The sequence below is a fragment of the Lepidochelys kempii genome, chromosome 6, assembly GCF_965140285.1.
Source record: "Lepidochelys kempii isolate rLepKem1 chromosome 6, rLepKem1.hap1, whole genome shotgun sequence".
NCBI classification, from domain to species: Eukaryota; Metazoa; Chordata; order Testudines; family Cheloniidae; genus Lepidochelys; species Lepidochelys kempii.
In genome coordinates, this window is record NC_136385.1 from 1,982,408 (window position 1) to 1,997,397 (window position 14,990).

General features: G+C 58.1%; 2 protein-coding genes across 3 annotated transcripts in view; one reads left to right on the plus strand and one right to left on the minus strand.

Moving 5' to 3' along the window:
- Positions 1–14,990, plus strand: part of LOC144930594 (prostasin-like) — a 106,582-nt gene that overhangs the window by 71,170 nt on the left and 20,422 nt on the right.
- LOC140912304 (RING finger protein 112) lies at positions 1,624–14,664 on the minus strand. 2 transcript variants are annotated; one of them, XM_078853082.1, is made up of 14 exons: positions 14,512–14,664; positions 13,611–13,877; positions 10,290–10,505; positions 9,739–9,876; positions 9,305–9,409; positions 8,949–8,999; positions 7,822–7,878; positions 7,637–7,723; positions 6,647–6,776; positions 6,362–6,492; positions 6,104–6,157; positions 4,390–4,464; positions 3,825–4,094; positions 1,624–2,588 (listed from the first exon to the last, which is right to left on the minus strand). In XM_078853082.1, exons 2-14 carry the CDS (start codon positions 13,857–13,859, stop codon positions 2,079–2,081), a joined length of 2,073 nt encoding a protein of 690 aa, XP_078709208.1. In that variant the 5' UTR covers positions 13,860–13,877; positions 14,512–14,664; the 3' UTR covers positions 1,624–2,078. The 2 variants fall into 2 exon arrangements, with proteins under 2 accessions (XP_078709208.1, XP_078709207.1); XM_078853081.1 differs by having other exon boundaries at positions 9,739–9,879.

Below are 14,990 nucleotides of genomic sequence, written 5' to 3' on the forward strand. Positions count from 1 at the left end.
AGCCCTGGGCTCCTCCTTTCCCCACCACAGCTCTGCTGCTGTAGCTCACCCTGGAGAACAGACTTGAGCGCAGACCCGTTTGTCTCTGATGTTTTCCCTGCCTCCCTCACTCTCTGCATCTCTCTCTGCACAGAGTAACGGGCTGGCTGCTCCCGCCTCAGTTTTTATTTCAGGCTCTGGCTTTGGTCCCTGGATGCCCTGGACGTGGCTGAGGAATCTTGGTTCGTCTCCCTTGAAATATTTTAGGAGGGGACAGTTGGAGCAAGGGTGGAGCCCTGGGCAGGTTCCCTGGACCCTTGGCTGGGGCCTGGACCCTCAGCACTGGTGAGGGACATTGGGGTATACTGGGACTAAGGTTTGTACTTGGGGTCCATATTTTTGAGCTTACCCTGCGGGCAACCCGCCTGGACAAGAACCAGGTGTGGGGTCACTCTGATGACGTGGATGTTGGCCAAGGCGGGGTGAGAGCCCTGGACAGAGATGGGGGGCAAAGATGGAGGGGCTTCACAGCCGTGGCGGGAATAACTCTTTGGGTGGTAGAGACATGGCTGGTACATAAAAACCCACAACCCCCTTGCATCTAGAAGAGTTGAGTGAAGAGCTGGAATTGCCTTGGCTAGGCAGAGCTCACCACAAAGGCCAGTTTTCCGGCCCGGGACAAGTAGACTGAACGGCAGAGCAAAGCAGCAGCTGGATTCAGCCATAGCCCAACAGGGTTCGGTGGGGGAACCGCCATGGGAAAGCGTACTACAGCGGGAGCAGAGGAGTTGACGGCAGCCATCCATGGCAGCCTAGCGACTCCCGTGAGGCCTCCCTGTCCTAGCTGCTGGAACCGCGATTGCTGGGCAGGCGATAGACCCCCAGAGCTGCTCATGGGCCAGAGGCCCTGATTTTCCTGAACTCCCAGAAACTCAAACTGTGAGCGAAGAAGTTGGGGAGCCATGAGCTGAGGGTGGGGGCAGAACAAACTGCGTTCAGGGTCCAACTGCTGGGACTGTGAGTGATGTGCCCTGAGGTACACAATGGTGGATGGCGTTAAACTGTAAATATACGTCCCCAGTTCAACCCGGCCCTTCCCTTCCCTTTGCTGCCCCCAGCAAAGTTCATTTCTTCAAACCTCTGCAATGGAGAGTGGGTGGAGACTTGCCTGGCAAAGGTGCCCAGAGTTGTTACAGATTCCCAGATGACTGGGGGCGGAGAGAGGAAGGGCTCGACCTCGACCTGGCCCTGGTAGCTGCCGATGCCGCTGGCAGAAGGGGGCACATACAGCAAAATTGTAACGTGCTTCCTTGAGTCCAAACGGAACAGGCTAAAGCAGGTTACCCCACCTAAACCAAGCTCCTTGCATCTCGGACCAGCACCGCTGGGCCCCCTCTTGCCGAATCGCTGCCCCTTTGCTTCAGCGGTGAAGGATACAGGGGCATCCGTTTACCTTCTCCTTCTACCCGCCGAAAGTTTGTTTGGCCTGAAAGTCAGGAGCACGTTCCCCTCCCGCCGTGGTTTATTCTCCAGCATGATGACCCCATAGCTTTGTGTTACCTTCCTATGTCCATGGGGCATGCATGAGGCTGGCTTACAAAGTTTAATTGACGTCAACGGAGGTGGACTGACAAATGTACGTCCTACATCTGGCAGAAACTTGTCTGCTGACCCTGCCTTTATTCAGACTTGAAAACGTGTTTTCCATATGCACATATGCGCGTAGCTCCTCACCTCATGACAGGGCCGACATTTCACACAGATATCAATACCGTGTGCTCCTGGGATGCATTTGAAGCATTACAAGACACTATTTGTGGCTAAATACCATGACAGCGGTGTGTTAGGTGCAGCGAGTTTGTCCGGCCTGTTAGGAGTTGCTGACACAGGGCACTGAACCCGCTGCCAGCAGGTACCGATGGGCCTGGGTGTCACACAGTCATTGGAGGTTTTCAGGAGTGGGTTGGACCAATGTCCCTTCTTAGAATCTGTGGGCGACGGCTGCCCCGCTGTGGAGTGGTTTGTGGTTGACATGTCTGGGCCACGCTACAGCCCTGTCATGTCATTCGTCACCCCCAGATTGGGTCGGGGGGCGCTGTTCAGATCAGGTGGGCCATATCAGACTGCTCCTCAGTGCTGTCCTCCTCCTCCCCTTGGCTGGCGGTGCCCTCGGCCCAGTTATTAGCCTTCTGGGCCATCTTCTTACCAACTCCCCATCCCACGCCCCCACCCACGCACCCCCCAGCCACAGCACCCGCCCCAGCACCAATGGCCACCGCCTCAGCGATGCCGAGCACCGCAGCTTCAGCAGCAATGGCACCAGCGGCAATTCCCGCCGCAGCACCTCCACCCACCGGTGCCAGGACCAGCCCCCCCACCCCAACGCCCGCTGCAATGGCAAATCTCTTGAAGCGCTTCCTGTAGGTCTCCAGGAAGCTCTCGGCCTCCAACATCAGCTCCTTCTCCAGCTCCGTCAGCAGGGCCTCTTTCTTCAGCAGCATGTCTGTCCAGCACCGCCCCAGCAAGTCCCCACGCCGCTCTGTGAACTGCTCGGCCATCTTGCCCGGCCTCACCTTCAGGCATTTAAGTGGGTTCCTGGAATCGGTGTCCTGCAGTAGCAGGGAGAGGAGACAGCCAAGAGTATTAGACGTGGCAAGTGCTGCTTAGACCCTGTAACAAAGTGGGACTGTTCTTAATGTTTCCTCTGAATAGTGTGGGGGTGCCTCAGTTTCCCCTATGCAGTTCTTAAGTCTCTACGGGGTGGGATGAGGGTGTATGATCATTGCAGAGCCCTAGAGGGCAGGTGTGTGCAGGGGTCTGGACACAGAGAATGGCCGACACCCTGTTTCCTGGCCACTGATGGCCTGGGCCCTTCCCCCCTGCAAGGTGAGAGCTAAAGGGTTGGAGAACAAAGGAATCAGGTGCCCTCCTGGCCTGGGAAAGGGGCAAAGCCCAGAGGAGGAGGGGGAGTCAGTTTGAGGCTGGCTGGAGACATGGAGTGAAGTGCAGACATGGTTGTCTGGCTCACTGCCCCCCAAAATAGACCCAGCTGAGGGGTCCCATTCTCTGCACCTACAAGCTCTGTTTTAGACCATATTTCTGTCATCTAATAAACCTCTCTTTTACTGGCTGGCTGAGAGTCACATCTGACTGTGGAGTCGGGGTGCAGAATCCTCTGGCTTCCCCAGGACCCCGCCTGGGCGGACTCGCTGTGGGAAGCGCAGGGAGGGGCAGAGGATGCTGAATGCTCCGAGGTCAGACCCAAGAAGGTGGAGCCGGGTGAGCTGTGTGTTCTGCAGACAGGCTGCTCCCCGAGAGGAGACTTCCCCAGAGTCCTGCCTGGCTTTGTAGGGAGCAGTTCCTGAGCATCGCCCGGGGACTCCGTGACAGACCCCGACCAAGATGGGGGCCCTTGTTGTGCAAACACCCTCCAACTGAGATCAGGGCTGCCATCGTGTCAGGATCCCACAACTCAAATTGGACCCCCCGTCATGCCAGCTGCTACACAGACCAACCCCCCAAGTGAGATCGGGGCCCCAGGTGTGCGAGGTGCTGCACACCCCTCACCCCATGACTGAGACTGGGCCCCCATTATGCCGGGTGAGGCACAGTTCTCTGGACTGAGATCGGGGCTGCCATCATGCCAGGTGCTGCTCAGAGCCCCCAAAACTGAGTTTCCTCCCCCGCAGGGTTTGGGATTGGAGTCTCTCATCTCTTCAGCCACCCTGGGAGCTGGAAATCTGAACTCCCACCTCATCCCCAAAGCCCACAGCCCGGGGGGCTGCCCAGGATAGTTCCCTGAGGTTCCCCTGGTGGGAGGCAGAGCCCTCCTGCCCCAGATTCACCTTCTCCTTCAGAAACTCAGCGTGGGCTGCGCGGGCCCTGGCCAGGGCTCTCTGGTTCGTGTGATGCTGATAGCGCCTTCGGTAGGTCTCCAGGAAGGTCTTGTCCTCCCGAGTCAGCTCCGCCTCTAGGGCCGTCAGCAGGGTCTCCTCCGGCTCCTGCAGCTCCTCCCGGCACCGCTCCAGCAGTGACCTGCGCTTCTCCACCAACTGCTCCGCCATTGCGCTCGGATCCACCGTCAGACAGTCGTCCATGCACCGGGACAGGCCGTCCTGCGTTGGGCCGGAGAGGAGGGGACAATAGTGGGGTGCAAGGGGCTAGAAGGGGCGGGTGTGTGACCCCGTCTCACCAATAGACCCTCTGGCTACAGCACAGCAACTTCCTCCACCCTCCTGACTGAGATCCAGGCCACTGCTGTGCCGGGGTTGCAGTCTCCCATCTCCGCAGCCCCCTGAAAGCGGATATGAGGTCTCCTCTCCTGCCACAAAGCCCGTAACCCACGGGGTTGGCTGGGATGTTTCCCTGGGGTTCCCCTGGCTGGGGGCACAGCGACACCCCTGGACTCACCTTCTCCTTCAGAAACACAGCGTGGTCTGCGCGGGCCCTGTCCAGGACTCTCTGGTTGCGGAAGGTGATGGCCATCTGTGCCGGGAGGACAAGGCTGGGGTGAGCCGCAGTTTATGGGGCCCCGACTCCACCTAGGGGCTGCCCCTTCCACCGCAGCAACCTCATGGAACAAAGCGAGATCGCCAGCCCGTGTGGAAGCTGCTTGGGGCTGCTGGTGCCACCACTTTTCAATTCGATCCCCGCAGCAGCCCGGCCTCGGCTCCCTTGCTTGCCCCGACCTGCACTTTGCCCTTGTGGCACTTTCCTGGAGCCGAGGACTTTGGAAACCCCTGTCCCAGCCGGGCTCGGCCTGAGGCTCATGCCCGAGAGAGCATCAGTGACAGCGACTCTCGTAGGTCTGGTGGGATTTCGGGTTTTTTTATTGATTTCCAGGAGCCAGGTGAATCTCATCTCTCCTTTGGGGGTGGGGGCTGGGTTAAATCTTCTTGTGGACTCTGGAACAGTCTCTGCTGTGCAGCTGTTGTGGAGTGGCTATTTTGGAGTAGTTATTCTGTTCTAGCTGGGCCAGTCTCCTCCCCCCAGGCAGAGAAGCTCCCGCATCCAATTCTCCTCATGTAGCTCCTATCGCAGCCCATCTGAGGCTGACGCCCAAGAGAACTTGACAGACGATGTCAAAGGGTCTGTCTACCCTGGGTCCTGCCCGGCTGCGGGGGAAGGCGGCGTGACTCGGACGTGGAGGTCTCGGTGGGGGCTGTGCTGGGACGCTGCCCGGCTGGCAGATCAGACTGAAGGAGCCAGGGCAGAAGTTCTGCTCAGCCGGCCCGATTCCCAGCTCCCCAGAGGCCCCGTGACGCTGGGTGGAAAGGTCCGTGCTGCCGGACCCAGCACAGGGGGTGGACTGGGGGACATGGCTGGAGCACGCTGTGCCGTGGTTACGCCCCACTCCCCAGAGGGGACCCTGCATCCAACTTGTCCTGCCCCCTTCCCCTGCCACTGCATGTGCCTCCCATGATGCACCAGGGCCATGATACATGCGCCAGGAGAGGAGATGCTGGTGCATCATGGGAAATGTGGTTCATGGGATGCCTGATTCTCCTCTCTACCCCCAGCACTCAGGTCGGTCTAAACCTCCCTTGCTGACCTACAGCTTTGATGCACTGCACCCTCACCAGGAAAGGATACCATGGCGCTTGGTGGGAGATGTAGTTTGGTTGCCCTAACCTCCCATTCTCCTCTGTGGGCTGGTCTCATGGGAGGTGCAGTGCAAGCTGCGAGACCAACCCACAGAAGAAAATGAGGAGCCCGAGCTACAATCCCCATGATACAGCAGCAGGGTCTTATCTCTTGGGGAGAGGAATGGTGGTGTGGCCTTTCCACACTAAAAGATATTTGGGTTTTTTTTCTGGACACTCCAAGTTTTCTACAGGAAAAACACCCCCATTTTCAGACCTGCTCTTAAAAACTCATCTCTTTTAAACATGAACAGGAGTTGCCTGGGGAAAAACAGGGTTTGGTGCTATGGGTCTTAAGGATTGGAGCTGCCCTTCAGGCTAGTGAAATTCTTCTACCCTGGAGTCCAAAAAAATAAGATTTCACCCCAACTCTTTCCCAGTCACCTCCAACAGCATGGACCCAGTTCCCAACATTGACCCAACCCTGACATGGAGGGGTGAGGGGACACACCCCATGATCGGGTCAGAGACAGAGATGGTACCTGACAGGGAGAGGAGAAGCCGGAGCGATGTTTCTTCATCACATCAGATAAATTCTACAAAGGAACCAAAAGAAATCATCAAGTCATAGACTCCACAGGGCTTAGAAAGGCTGGGAACACAGGGATGGCTCGCCTGGTGCTGAGATGCACCACCTCTGGGTGGGGCAGCTGGGGAATTGGGGGTATTGGGGTTATCACTGACTGCAAGGAGAGAGCATCCCCTTCCTGCTCCCTCCAGCACAGCTGGCCGGTCCCCACCTTTATCTTGGCAGCGAGCTGTGTCCCGGTGAGCATCTCCCCATGCTGGTCCATCCGGACATGTTGACCCGCCGTGCTCACCAGGGCAGTGACGTAGTCCGTCAGGCTCTCCCGGAATTTCTCACCCATGTCTGCAAAGGGGAGAGAGATGGACGATGGTGGGGGAATACAGGGCCTGTTTGATCCCCCTTCTCTCTATCTGCCGCGCACGGGCATGATCAGCGCCCCAGTCACATTGCTCTGCACAGGGCAGGGGGCTTAGAGCTGCTGTCCTGGGTCCGTTACCTCTCAGCCTTCCCTCGCTCCCCATCGTGATCCGCTCGCCAGGGAAGGGCATCAGGTAACAGCAGCTGCTGCTTCTGCTCAGCACTTCCAGGGCCTTGGGGTGTTTGCAAGGGGACCTCGCCTTCAGCATCTGCCAGAGCCAGGGGCAATGGTTACATTGACACACAAATACCCTTGTTAACATCAGCCAGACCTGCCAGGCAGTCAGAGAGGGTCTGGAGGGGCCCAGCCTCGTTTGTGGTAGACATTGGAAGGGGGCAGTGAACAAGACAGGGGACGGCAGGAAGCAAAAGGAGTGTCCTTCAGTCCCAGTCTCCCCGCTCCAAGCCCCTGTCTCCCCACCCCAGGTCCCAGTCTCTGCAGACTCCTTGTCCCACCCTGCTCCATTCACTCCCCCGGCCTGGCTCTTCTCCCCTCCCCTTTGCATTCAAGCTGCTTCCTCCTCCACGCTGTCTGGGCTCATTGAGTGTAGGGCAGCGACAGGTGCCCGGTCTGGAGCAGCAATTGCAGGGAAAGTCCAGCTTTGCATCTGCAGCCCCCGGCTGGAGGTTGCTCCGTGCGGATGGATTCTTTGGAGACGTCAGCGGCTAAATTCACGCATTGTGTTTCTCAGCCTTGTTGTGCTGGTGACCCCCTTTGGCCTTAAAAGACAATTTGGACCCCTGTACTTGAAAAAAATGGTGACTTCCACCTTAAACTCAGGCTTCAGCTTCAGCTCCGGCCGCCGTGGGCTGAAGCCGATGCCTGAGGCCCGGACATCCAGGGCTGAAGCATGTAATTTAGCTTTGCAGGGTCCCCTATGGTGCGGGGCCCTGGACAAATATTCTGCTTGCCACACCCCAACTCGAGCCCTGCACTTGTGACCCCCCCCAGCATCACACAACCTCCCTGCGGTCCCACCTCCCCCATGTTGGAAACACTGGAGCCATCATCCCTTCGAGGGGAAAGGCCCCATGTCCCATTCCTCCATTCTCTGATTCCCACAGTCACCTCTTGGATGTATCTCAGATGCTGCTCCCCACCATCCGTTCCAAGGACCGGGGAGCTGCTCCAATCCCGCACCAGCAGGTCTAGATGCTGCAGGGGAGACAGGAGGGCAGTGAGGGTCTCTGGGGAGGGGTGCCGTGTGGGGATACACGGGCCAGGGCGGGTGATGATGGCCGAAGCCGTCTCACCTGAATGGGCTCCAATTCGTACGCTTTTCCCACCTCTTCGGCCACACACACAAACATCTGTAGAGCAAAGAGAAGGGGGGTGGGGGACGAGTCTGGGGCATGGGAGGCATTTACACTGCGGGGTCATCCTGCAGGTGAACAGAAAGGGGCCTGATCGCTGCCCCCCATCGCCATCTGAGCCGCTCCCTCCGCCCATCGCAGAGAGCGAGGCCCAGTGAGTGCAAAACGAAGCTGGAGAGAGATGGAGATATTTTCCACGGGATGGAAAGAGAAGTGGGATGCACCCAGCCAAGAGGGCGATGGGGGCGGCTGTGGGATCCTATGCCCCACAGAGGAGCCAGTCTTGTTCCAGGGTTCCCTCCTTCACTCCAGGGCACCCCGTGGCGGTGGGGGGGGTCAGTGAGCCCAATGTGAGGTCTTTTCCCTGTGGGGTTCCTGAGATGAACCCTCCAACCCACAGAGCCCCATTGCCTCCGGCTGACAGACGCCACCAGCACTGTTTGCCCAGCCCCGGGGGTGACACCACGGCTCTACTCACGCCTCAAACAATCTTGGCCACATCGTGATTAGTCGAGCTCTCCCTGGACTGCTCTAGCTCCACGTTAACCAGGTTTCTGCCCCCCCACTGGACCCAGGGCCGTGTGGACAGATAAAAACCCTCCCAGAGCCAACCCCTCCCCCGCACAGAGAGTCCCCCCTGGGGTGCAGTAAAGGGGCAGGACACGCAGTATGTCGCAGGTGGCAGAGATGTCACTAAGGGTGTGACGGCCAGGGGCTCGACCCGGCGGGGCTGGGGCTGGGTAAGAGCAGAGCAGATCAGGGGGCAGAGCAACCGCCCAAGGCCTTGGCCCCAGCAGACTTCCCACCGACGGCGGAGCTGGGCTGGAGGGGAGGGAGGGGTCCTAACTTTGACCCAGTGGCCCATGCCGGACACCTGGGAGCAGAGACCCGGGCTGGGCTGTGTGGTGACAGTGCTGAATCCAGAATCCCACGTGACCGTGGGAGAGTCGGTTTCTTTATCTGGGCCTCAGTTTCCCCACAGGAGCTATGGGGAGGGATAATAACCCTGTGGGGCAAATGGGAGAACCTGGCCCAGCCACGTTCTGTGTCAGGCTGCCTGGCCTCACCTCCAGGTATTCAAGATCCGCGTCGTTCACCTCATTCGAAATATTCAGTATCTGCAGATAGCCAGGAGACAGACAGAGCTACAGCAACGAGCAGGGCCGACCGCCCCAGGCCCCTTCCCAGCCACGTCACCCGCCCCGAGCACAGCGCCCCCTAGTGCCGCAGGGGGCATCGGGGCCGGCCCTGCCTGCCAGGGGAGAGCGCCCCCTACTGAGCCCCTGCCCCGCTCCCTGCAGCACAGCGCCCCCTAGTGCCCCAGTGAGACATTGGGGCCAGCCCGGACTGCTGGGGGAAATGTCCCCTGCGGAGCCCCCAGACTGTGCTCTGCAGCACAGCGCCCCCCCGGGGACCCCCCAACCTGGTAGGAGCTCAGCAGCATGGAGAAGGCGGAGAGTTTGATGCTGGTCTCCTTCTTCCTTTCAATGCCCATGGAGCCCTCGGTGTCGACCAGCAGCACGGCCACCTGGGGGCCAAGAGGGAGAGCGCCAGGTCAGCTTCCGGCATTGTTCAGCTACCCACGGCCCCTCCGCCCCCAGAGCCTGCCCCCTGCTCTGCCCCCATGGCCCCTGGCATCTCATTTCTATCCACCCCAGTGTTAGCTCCCTCCTCTTGCTCCTCTCCATTCCCCCCCGTTATGTCTCCATTAGGTTCCCCTGGGGCCTCCTTCCCCATGTCTCCATCCTTCCCTATTACCCCATTCCCTTTGTTCCCAGCCCTTTCCCCCTTTCCCTTCTCCTAGCAACCCCATGTCTCCTTCCCCCTTTCCTATGCACCCCCAATGCCCCCACTCACCTTCCCACCCTGGGTGGGGACCCAGATGGGCTGACTCCATGCCCACACCCCCTTGGTGACTTGCTGCATGTCGGCGCGCCACTCGAACCCCTCCAGGGGCTCATCCTCCTGGCCCATCCACGACCCGTCCCTCGCGTCCTGCTGGAAAGGAACATGCAGGGAGAGGGGTCAGTGCAGGGTGGGGGAGAAGAGTGACTGGTCCCCGCACACTCCAGACTGTAAGCCCTGGGAAGGGGCTGGGGGTTAATTGTACAAGGGTGGGGCGGGGAGGAACACAGGGCGATGGGCGTGCTCAGATTCTGACAGATAAACAGTCAGAGACACACAGACACGCTGCATTCCAGACAGACACACAGACAGAAAGACAGACATGCTCGGGTTCAGACAGATAGACAGACAATATTACCAGACAGAGTTCCAGGCAGACAGGCTGACAGACATGCAATGAGGTGTGTGTACTCACACACACGTGTGCAACTCTGAGCCCTCCAGCAGGGAGCAGGATGGGGCCGCTCACACCCCAGCTTGCTCCTGGTCCTGTTTACACTCACCAGGCTCTGGAGTCGGCGCAGCAGGTAGTTCAGCAGGAAGGATTTACCCCGGCGCTGCCCCCCGACGATGGACACTACGCAGACGGGGGCGTTCCCCGCCCCACCCTGCTCCAGGCAGCGGCTCAGGGCCTCCTCATCCAGGATCAGGTTCTCTTCCTCGTCCAGACGCACCAGCTGCACTGGGTGGCCCGGCTCCGGCTGAGCCCCCGGCCCCTGCTGCAGGGAGAGAGCAGGGTCAGAGCTGGGACCCCACCCCTGAGCCAGCCAGTCCCCTGCTCCCTGCTGGATCAGAGCCCTGTGCCCCATTCTACCCCCTGAGCCAGCCAGTCCCCTGCTCCCTGCTGGATCAGAGCCCTGTGCCCCATTCTACCCCCTGAGCCAGCCAGTCCCCTGCCCTGGGGCTGGATCAGGGGCAGCACTCCCTGGAGGGGATCTTCAGTGGGATTCTACCTGTCCCTGGAGAAGAGCGAAGGTGAGACAAGACGCTGATGATCAACAGGTGGCTCAGGCAATGGGGCTAAGGTGGGCGTGGGGATGTTCGGCCACGGGGAGGCGTTCACGGACAGAGGACTGGTCTCATGGGACGGACGCCACCTGAACAGGGTGGGGGATACACTTCCGGGGTGGAGGTTGGCACAGCTGATGAAAAGGGCTTTAAACTAGGAACTCTGGGAGATGCTCATGGAACCTCCAGGAATGATTCTCACACTGAGCAGGAGGCAGGAGGAGAGGGTAGGAGCAACGGAGAAAGGAACGACAGAGGGCAGGAGAAGAGATGAGAAGAGGAACGATAGTGCCAAGAGCACCGACGCTGAGAGTCAGGTGGCCGATACCGGCAGCAAAGCCAAGTGGAAGCAGTGAGGTGTCTGCCCAGCAACGCGATGAGCCCGGGTGACAAAAGGGAAGGAACAAAAACTACGGGTGTGGGACAGGAAACGAGACACATGGTGCAGTAGCAGCCATGACCGGGGTACAGGGAAGAAAGACAAAAGGCAGAGGTTGCGGAGTAGCGTTGTGTGTTAATGAAGAGGTGGAGTGGAAAGAAATGAGAAGGGATGAAATGGGTGAAACAGAATCTTTTTGGGTCAAGATCACTGTGGGGAAGAAAGGTACCAGGGGCTCCCCTGGGAGAGTGTCTTGGGTCTGCTACAGACCCCCAGGATCTGGTTTGGATATGGATGGAGACCCCTTTCATAGCTTGAATGAAATAAATATCACCGGGAATTGTGTGATCATGGGAGGCTTTAATTTTCGTGACAGAGATTGCAGAAGTGCTGCTCATCATGGCAGGGCCCAGATAATCCTGGAGATGAGACAGCTGAGAGATTTTTTTCATCAGTGACCAAAGCAACAAGAGGTGATGCCAGTTTAGATTTGGTATTGGTAAGTAGCGAGGACCACACTAAAAAACTGGCTGTAGAGGACAGCCTTGGTTCAAGTAGCCATGAGCTAATTCCGTTTAACTAAATGGAAGGATAAACCAAAACAGGTCAGCAGCTGGGGATCCTGGATTTCAAAAAATTAAGGGAATTAGGCAGGGAAGTGACCTGGCCTGCAAAGCTGAAGGATCTGGATGTGGAGGAGGCTTGTCAAAGATGCAGGAATTCTCTGGAGTCTGCATCCAGGAAAAAGCCCATAGGGAAGGGTTGCTGAGCAAACTGGGTGAACCAGGATTTCAAAGAGATGATTAAGAGAAAGAAGAAAGCCTCTGAGGAATGGAAACTGGGAGGAATCCATACAGGGATAAAATGAGAACTGCCAAAGGCCAAGCAGAATTTGAACTTGCAAAAAAATTAAAACCAACAGGAAAAAGTTCTTTAGCCTCATAAAGAAAAAGAAAACAAGGAAAGAAGAAGTGGGACCACTAAGCGCTGAGGATGGGGTGGAGGTAAAAGATTCAGGCTGCATGGGCCAACACCTAAAGATATAGGCATGGCCTCAGTTTTTAAGAAGCATAAGGAGAAGCTTGTGGCCAGACAGCTAATGAGAACAAGAATACGGGAGTAGAAATTGTCACTGAATTGGCTGAAACGGAAACCAGAGTCAAACAACTTAATGGGTGCAAACTGGGGGGCCTGGATCATCTCCATCCTCGAATATTAAAGAAATTAGCACATGAAATTGTAAGTCCAATAGCAAGCGTTTCTAATTAATCTGCAAAAGTCAGGGGTAGTACCTAGGGTCCTGCCAAATTCATGGCCATGAAAAACGCCTCCCAGTTGGTGAAATCTGGTCTCTCCCCCTGTGCAATTTGATTTTTTGTGTGCTTTTACCCTAAACTCTACAGATTTCATGGGGAAAACAGCATTTCCCAAATTGGGAGTCCTGACCCAAAAGGGAGTTGCAGGGGGAGGAGCGGGGCGGCAAGGTTATTTTCGGTGGGTCACAGTATTGCCACCCTTAATTCTGCACTGCCTCCAGACCCGGGCGGCTGGAGAGTGGCGGCTGGTGGCTGGGATCCCAGCTCTGAAGGCGGCATCCCGCCAGCAGCAGCGTGGAAGTAGGGGTGGAAATACCGTATCAGGCCACCCTTATTCTGCGCTGCTGCTGGCGGTGGCTCTGCCTTCAGAGCTGGGATCCTGGCCAGCAGCCGCCGCTCTCCAGCCACCCGGCTCTGGAGGCTTCTCGACTGAGCTTGATAAGTTTATGGAGGGGATGGTCTGATGAGACTGCCTACCATGGCATGTAGCCCAAATGCGAGTGCTAGTAGCAAATATCCCGCAACGGGCGGTGATGGGACACTAGATGGGAAGGGCTCTGTGTTACTAGAGACACCCAGGTGTCCGGCTGGTGGGTCTTGCCCACATGCTGAGGGTCTAACTGATCGTCATATTTGGGGTTGGGAAGGAATTTCCCCCAGCTCAGACTGGCAGAGACCTGGGGTTTTTTTGCCTTCCTCTGCAGCGTGGGGCACGGGTCATTTGCAGGTTTGAACTAGTGTAAATGTGGATTCTCTGTAACTTGAAGTCCTTTAACCACGACTGGAGGATGTCAGTGACTAGCCAGAGGTTCTGGGTCTATTACAGGAGAGGGTGAGTGAGGTTCTGTGCCCTGCAATGTGCAGGAGGTCAGAATAGATGATTATGATGGTCCCTTCTGGCCTACCAGTCTGAGTCTGTGAGTCCATTTCCTCACCCTTCTGAGCCAGCCAGTCCCCACTCTGGGGCCAGATCAGGGCTGGCATCCTCTAAAGGGGACAGGCCCTGTGTCCCATTCCCCACTCCCCTGAGGCAGGCAGTCCATGCTCTGGGGCTGGATTGGATCCAGCATCCCCTACAAGAGAAAGCTCCTTTTCCCCTTATCCGACCCATCTGGTCTCACCGGCTCCGGCTCTTCCTGCAGGTGCTCGGTGATTTTCTCCACCAGGTTTCTGACACGTGTGTCTGGGATCATCCTATTCCTGGAGCAGGAAGCCCGGCACTCCGGGCAGCGGTGCCCCTGGGCTGAGATCTGGCTCCAATGAGCCGTGAGGCAGCCCCGGCAGAAGTTGTGGCCGCACTCGATGGAGACGGGGTCGCTGAACACGTTCAAGCAGATGGAGCAGGTGACGTCCTCCCAGAGTTGTTCCATCCCCCTGATCCCGCAGGCCTGGGGAGATCCACTGGGTCAAGAGCTAGCACATGGGAACACCGGGGCTAAGATGCTACCGCAGAGGGGCTGGGAGCCAGGACTCCTGGGCTCTATTGTTAGTTTTCACCACTCGGCTGGGTAAGTTTCCATTCGGCTGTTGTGCGCTGGCCACTCCCATTTTGGGGCAGGGCTGGCAAGTGTCTCTCTGCCCGTGGGGTTTTGGGATTCCTGGGGGCCCTGGGAGTGCAGGGAATGACACAGCCACAGCCACCCCCGCCCCCAGCTCAGTCTGCTAGAAACACCCCACCAGCCAGGACGTGGGTTCAGCCGTGGGGTGAGACTGTCAGAGCTGGCCAAGGAGCCTCGAAAATGGCAGCTGCCGTCACTCCTGTTCTTATTAAAGTGGGGCTGCCTTGGGCATTTTGAATCCCCCCCCCACCAAGCTCACAGGGCCCCTGGGGCTTTTGGACAAAGAGCAACTGGCCAGAGCAAACCCTGTCAGTGCCCCTGATCTCCGATCCACAGGCCCCTGCTAGCCCAGCCCTGGGCTTCCCCCACCCAGTTCTGCCAGTGCCCCTCACTCCCGACCCACGGCCCCCTGCTAGCCCAGCCCTGGGCTCCCCCTTCTCCCAGCTCTGCTCCTGTAGCTCACCCAGGTGAGAAAACTCCAGCGTAGACCCTGTGGTTAATTCTCTGTTTGTCTCTGGTTTTTCCGCTCTGCCTCCCTTGCTGTCTGCCTGTCTCTCTGTGCACTGACCGACGGGCTGCGCGCTCCCCTCTCAGTTCCACTTTCAGTCTCTTGTTCCGTAACCCGGAGCCATGAGCGCGGTTGGAGCCGTTTGCTTCTGCAGGGCCCCAGAGTCCTGAGTCCTCGCGCCAGTTCCCTTGACCCAGAAGCCTGCCTGTCCTGGAGGACTGCCTATGGGGCGAAGTCCTCGTAACCCTGACAGGTCTGGGCTCAGAGTTGCTGGGAGACCACCCCCAGTCTGGCCGTGGGTCGCTCAGGAGAGGGACCAGGGCATCCTCGCTGTGGGGTGCTCACTCCGCACCAGCCGCTTCCCTGACCCACTGATCTCTGCAGACAGTTCAAACCAAATACCACTGAGCGAACAGCAGTGGTAAAAAAATAAG

Bases quoted from the DNA above. Each gene is read 5' to 3' on its own strand.
- LOC140912304 (XM_078853081.1), bottom strand. From the start codon at position 13,859: ATGGAACAACTCTGGGAGGACGTCACCTGCTCCATCTGCTTGAACGTG. The intron at 4,465-6,103 runs GTACCATCTCTG...CTCCCGGCACAG, and splicing joins GCTTCTCCTCTCCCTGTCAG to ATGGCCATCACCTTCCGCAA. The intron at 2,589-3,824 runs GTGAATCTGGGG...CTGCTACTGCAG, and splicing joins CTGAGTTTCTGAAGGAGAAG to GACACCGATTCCAGGAACCC.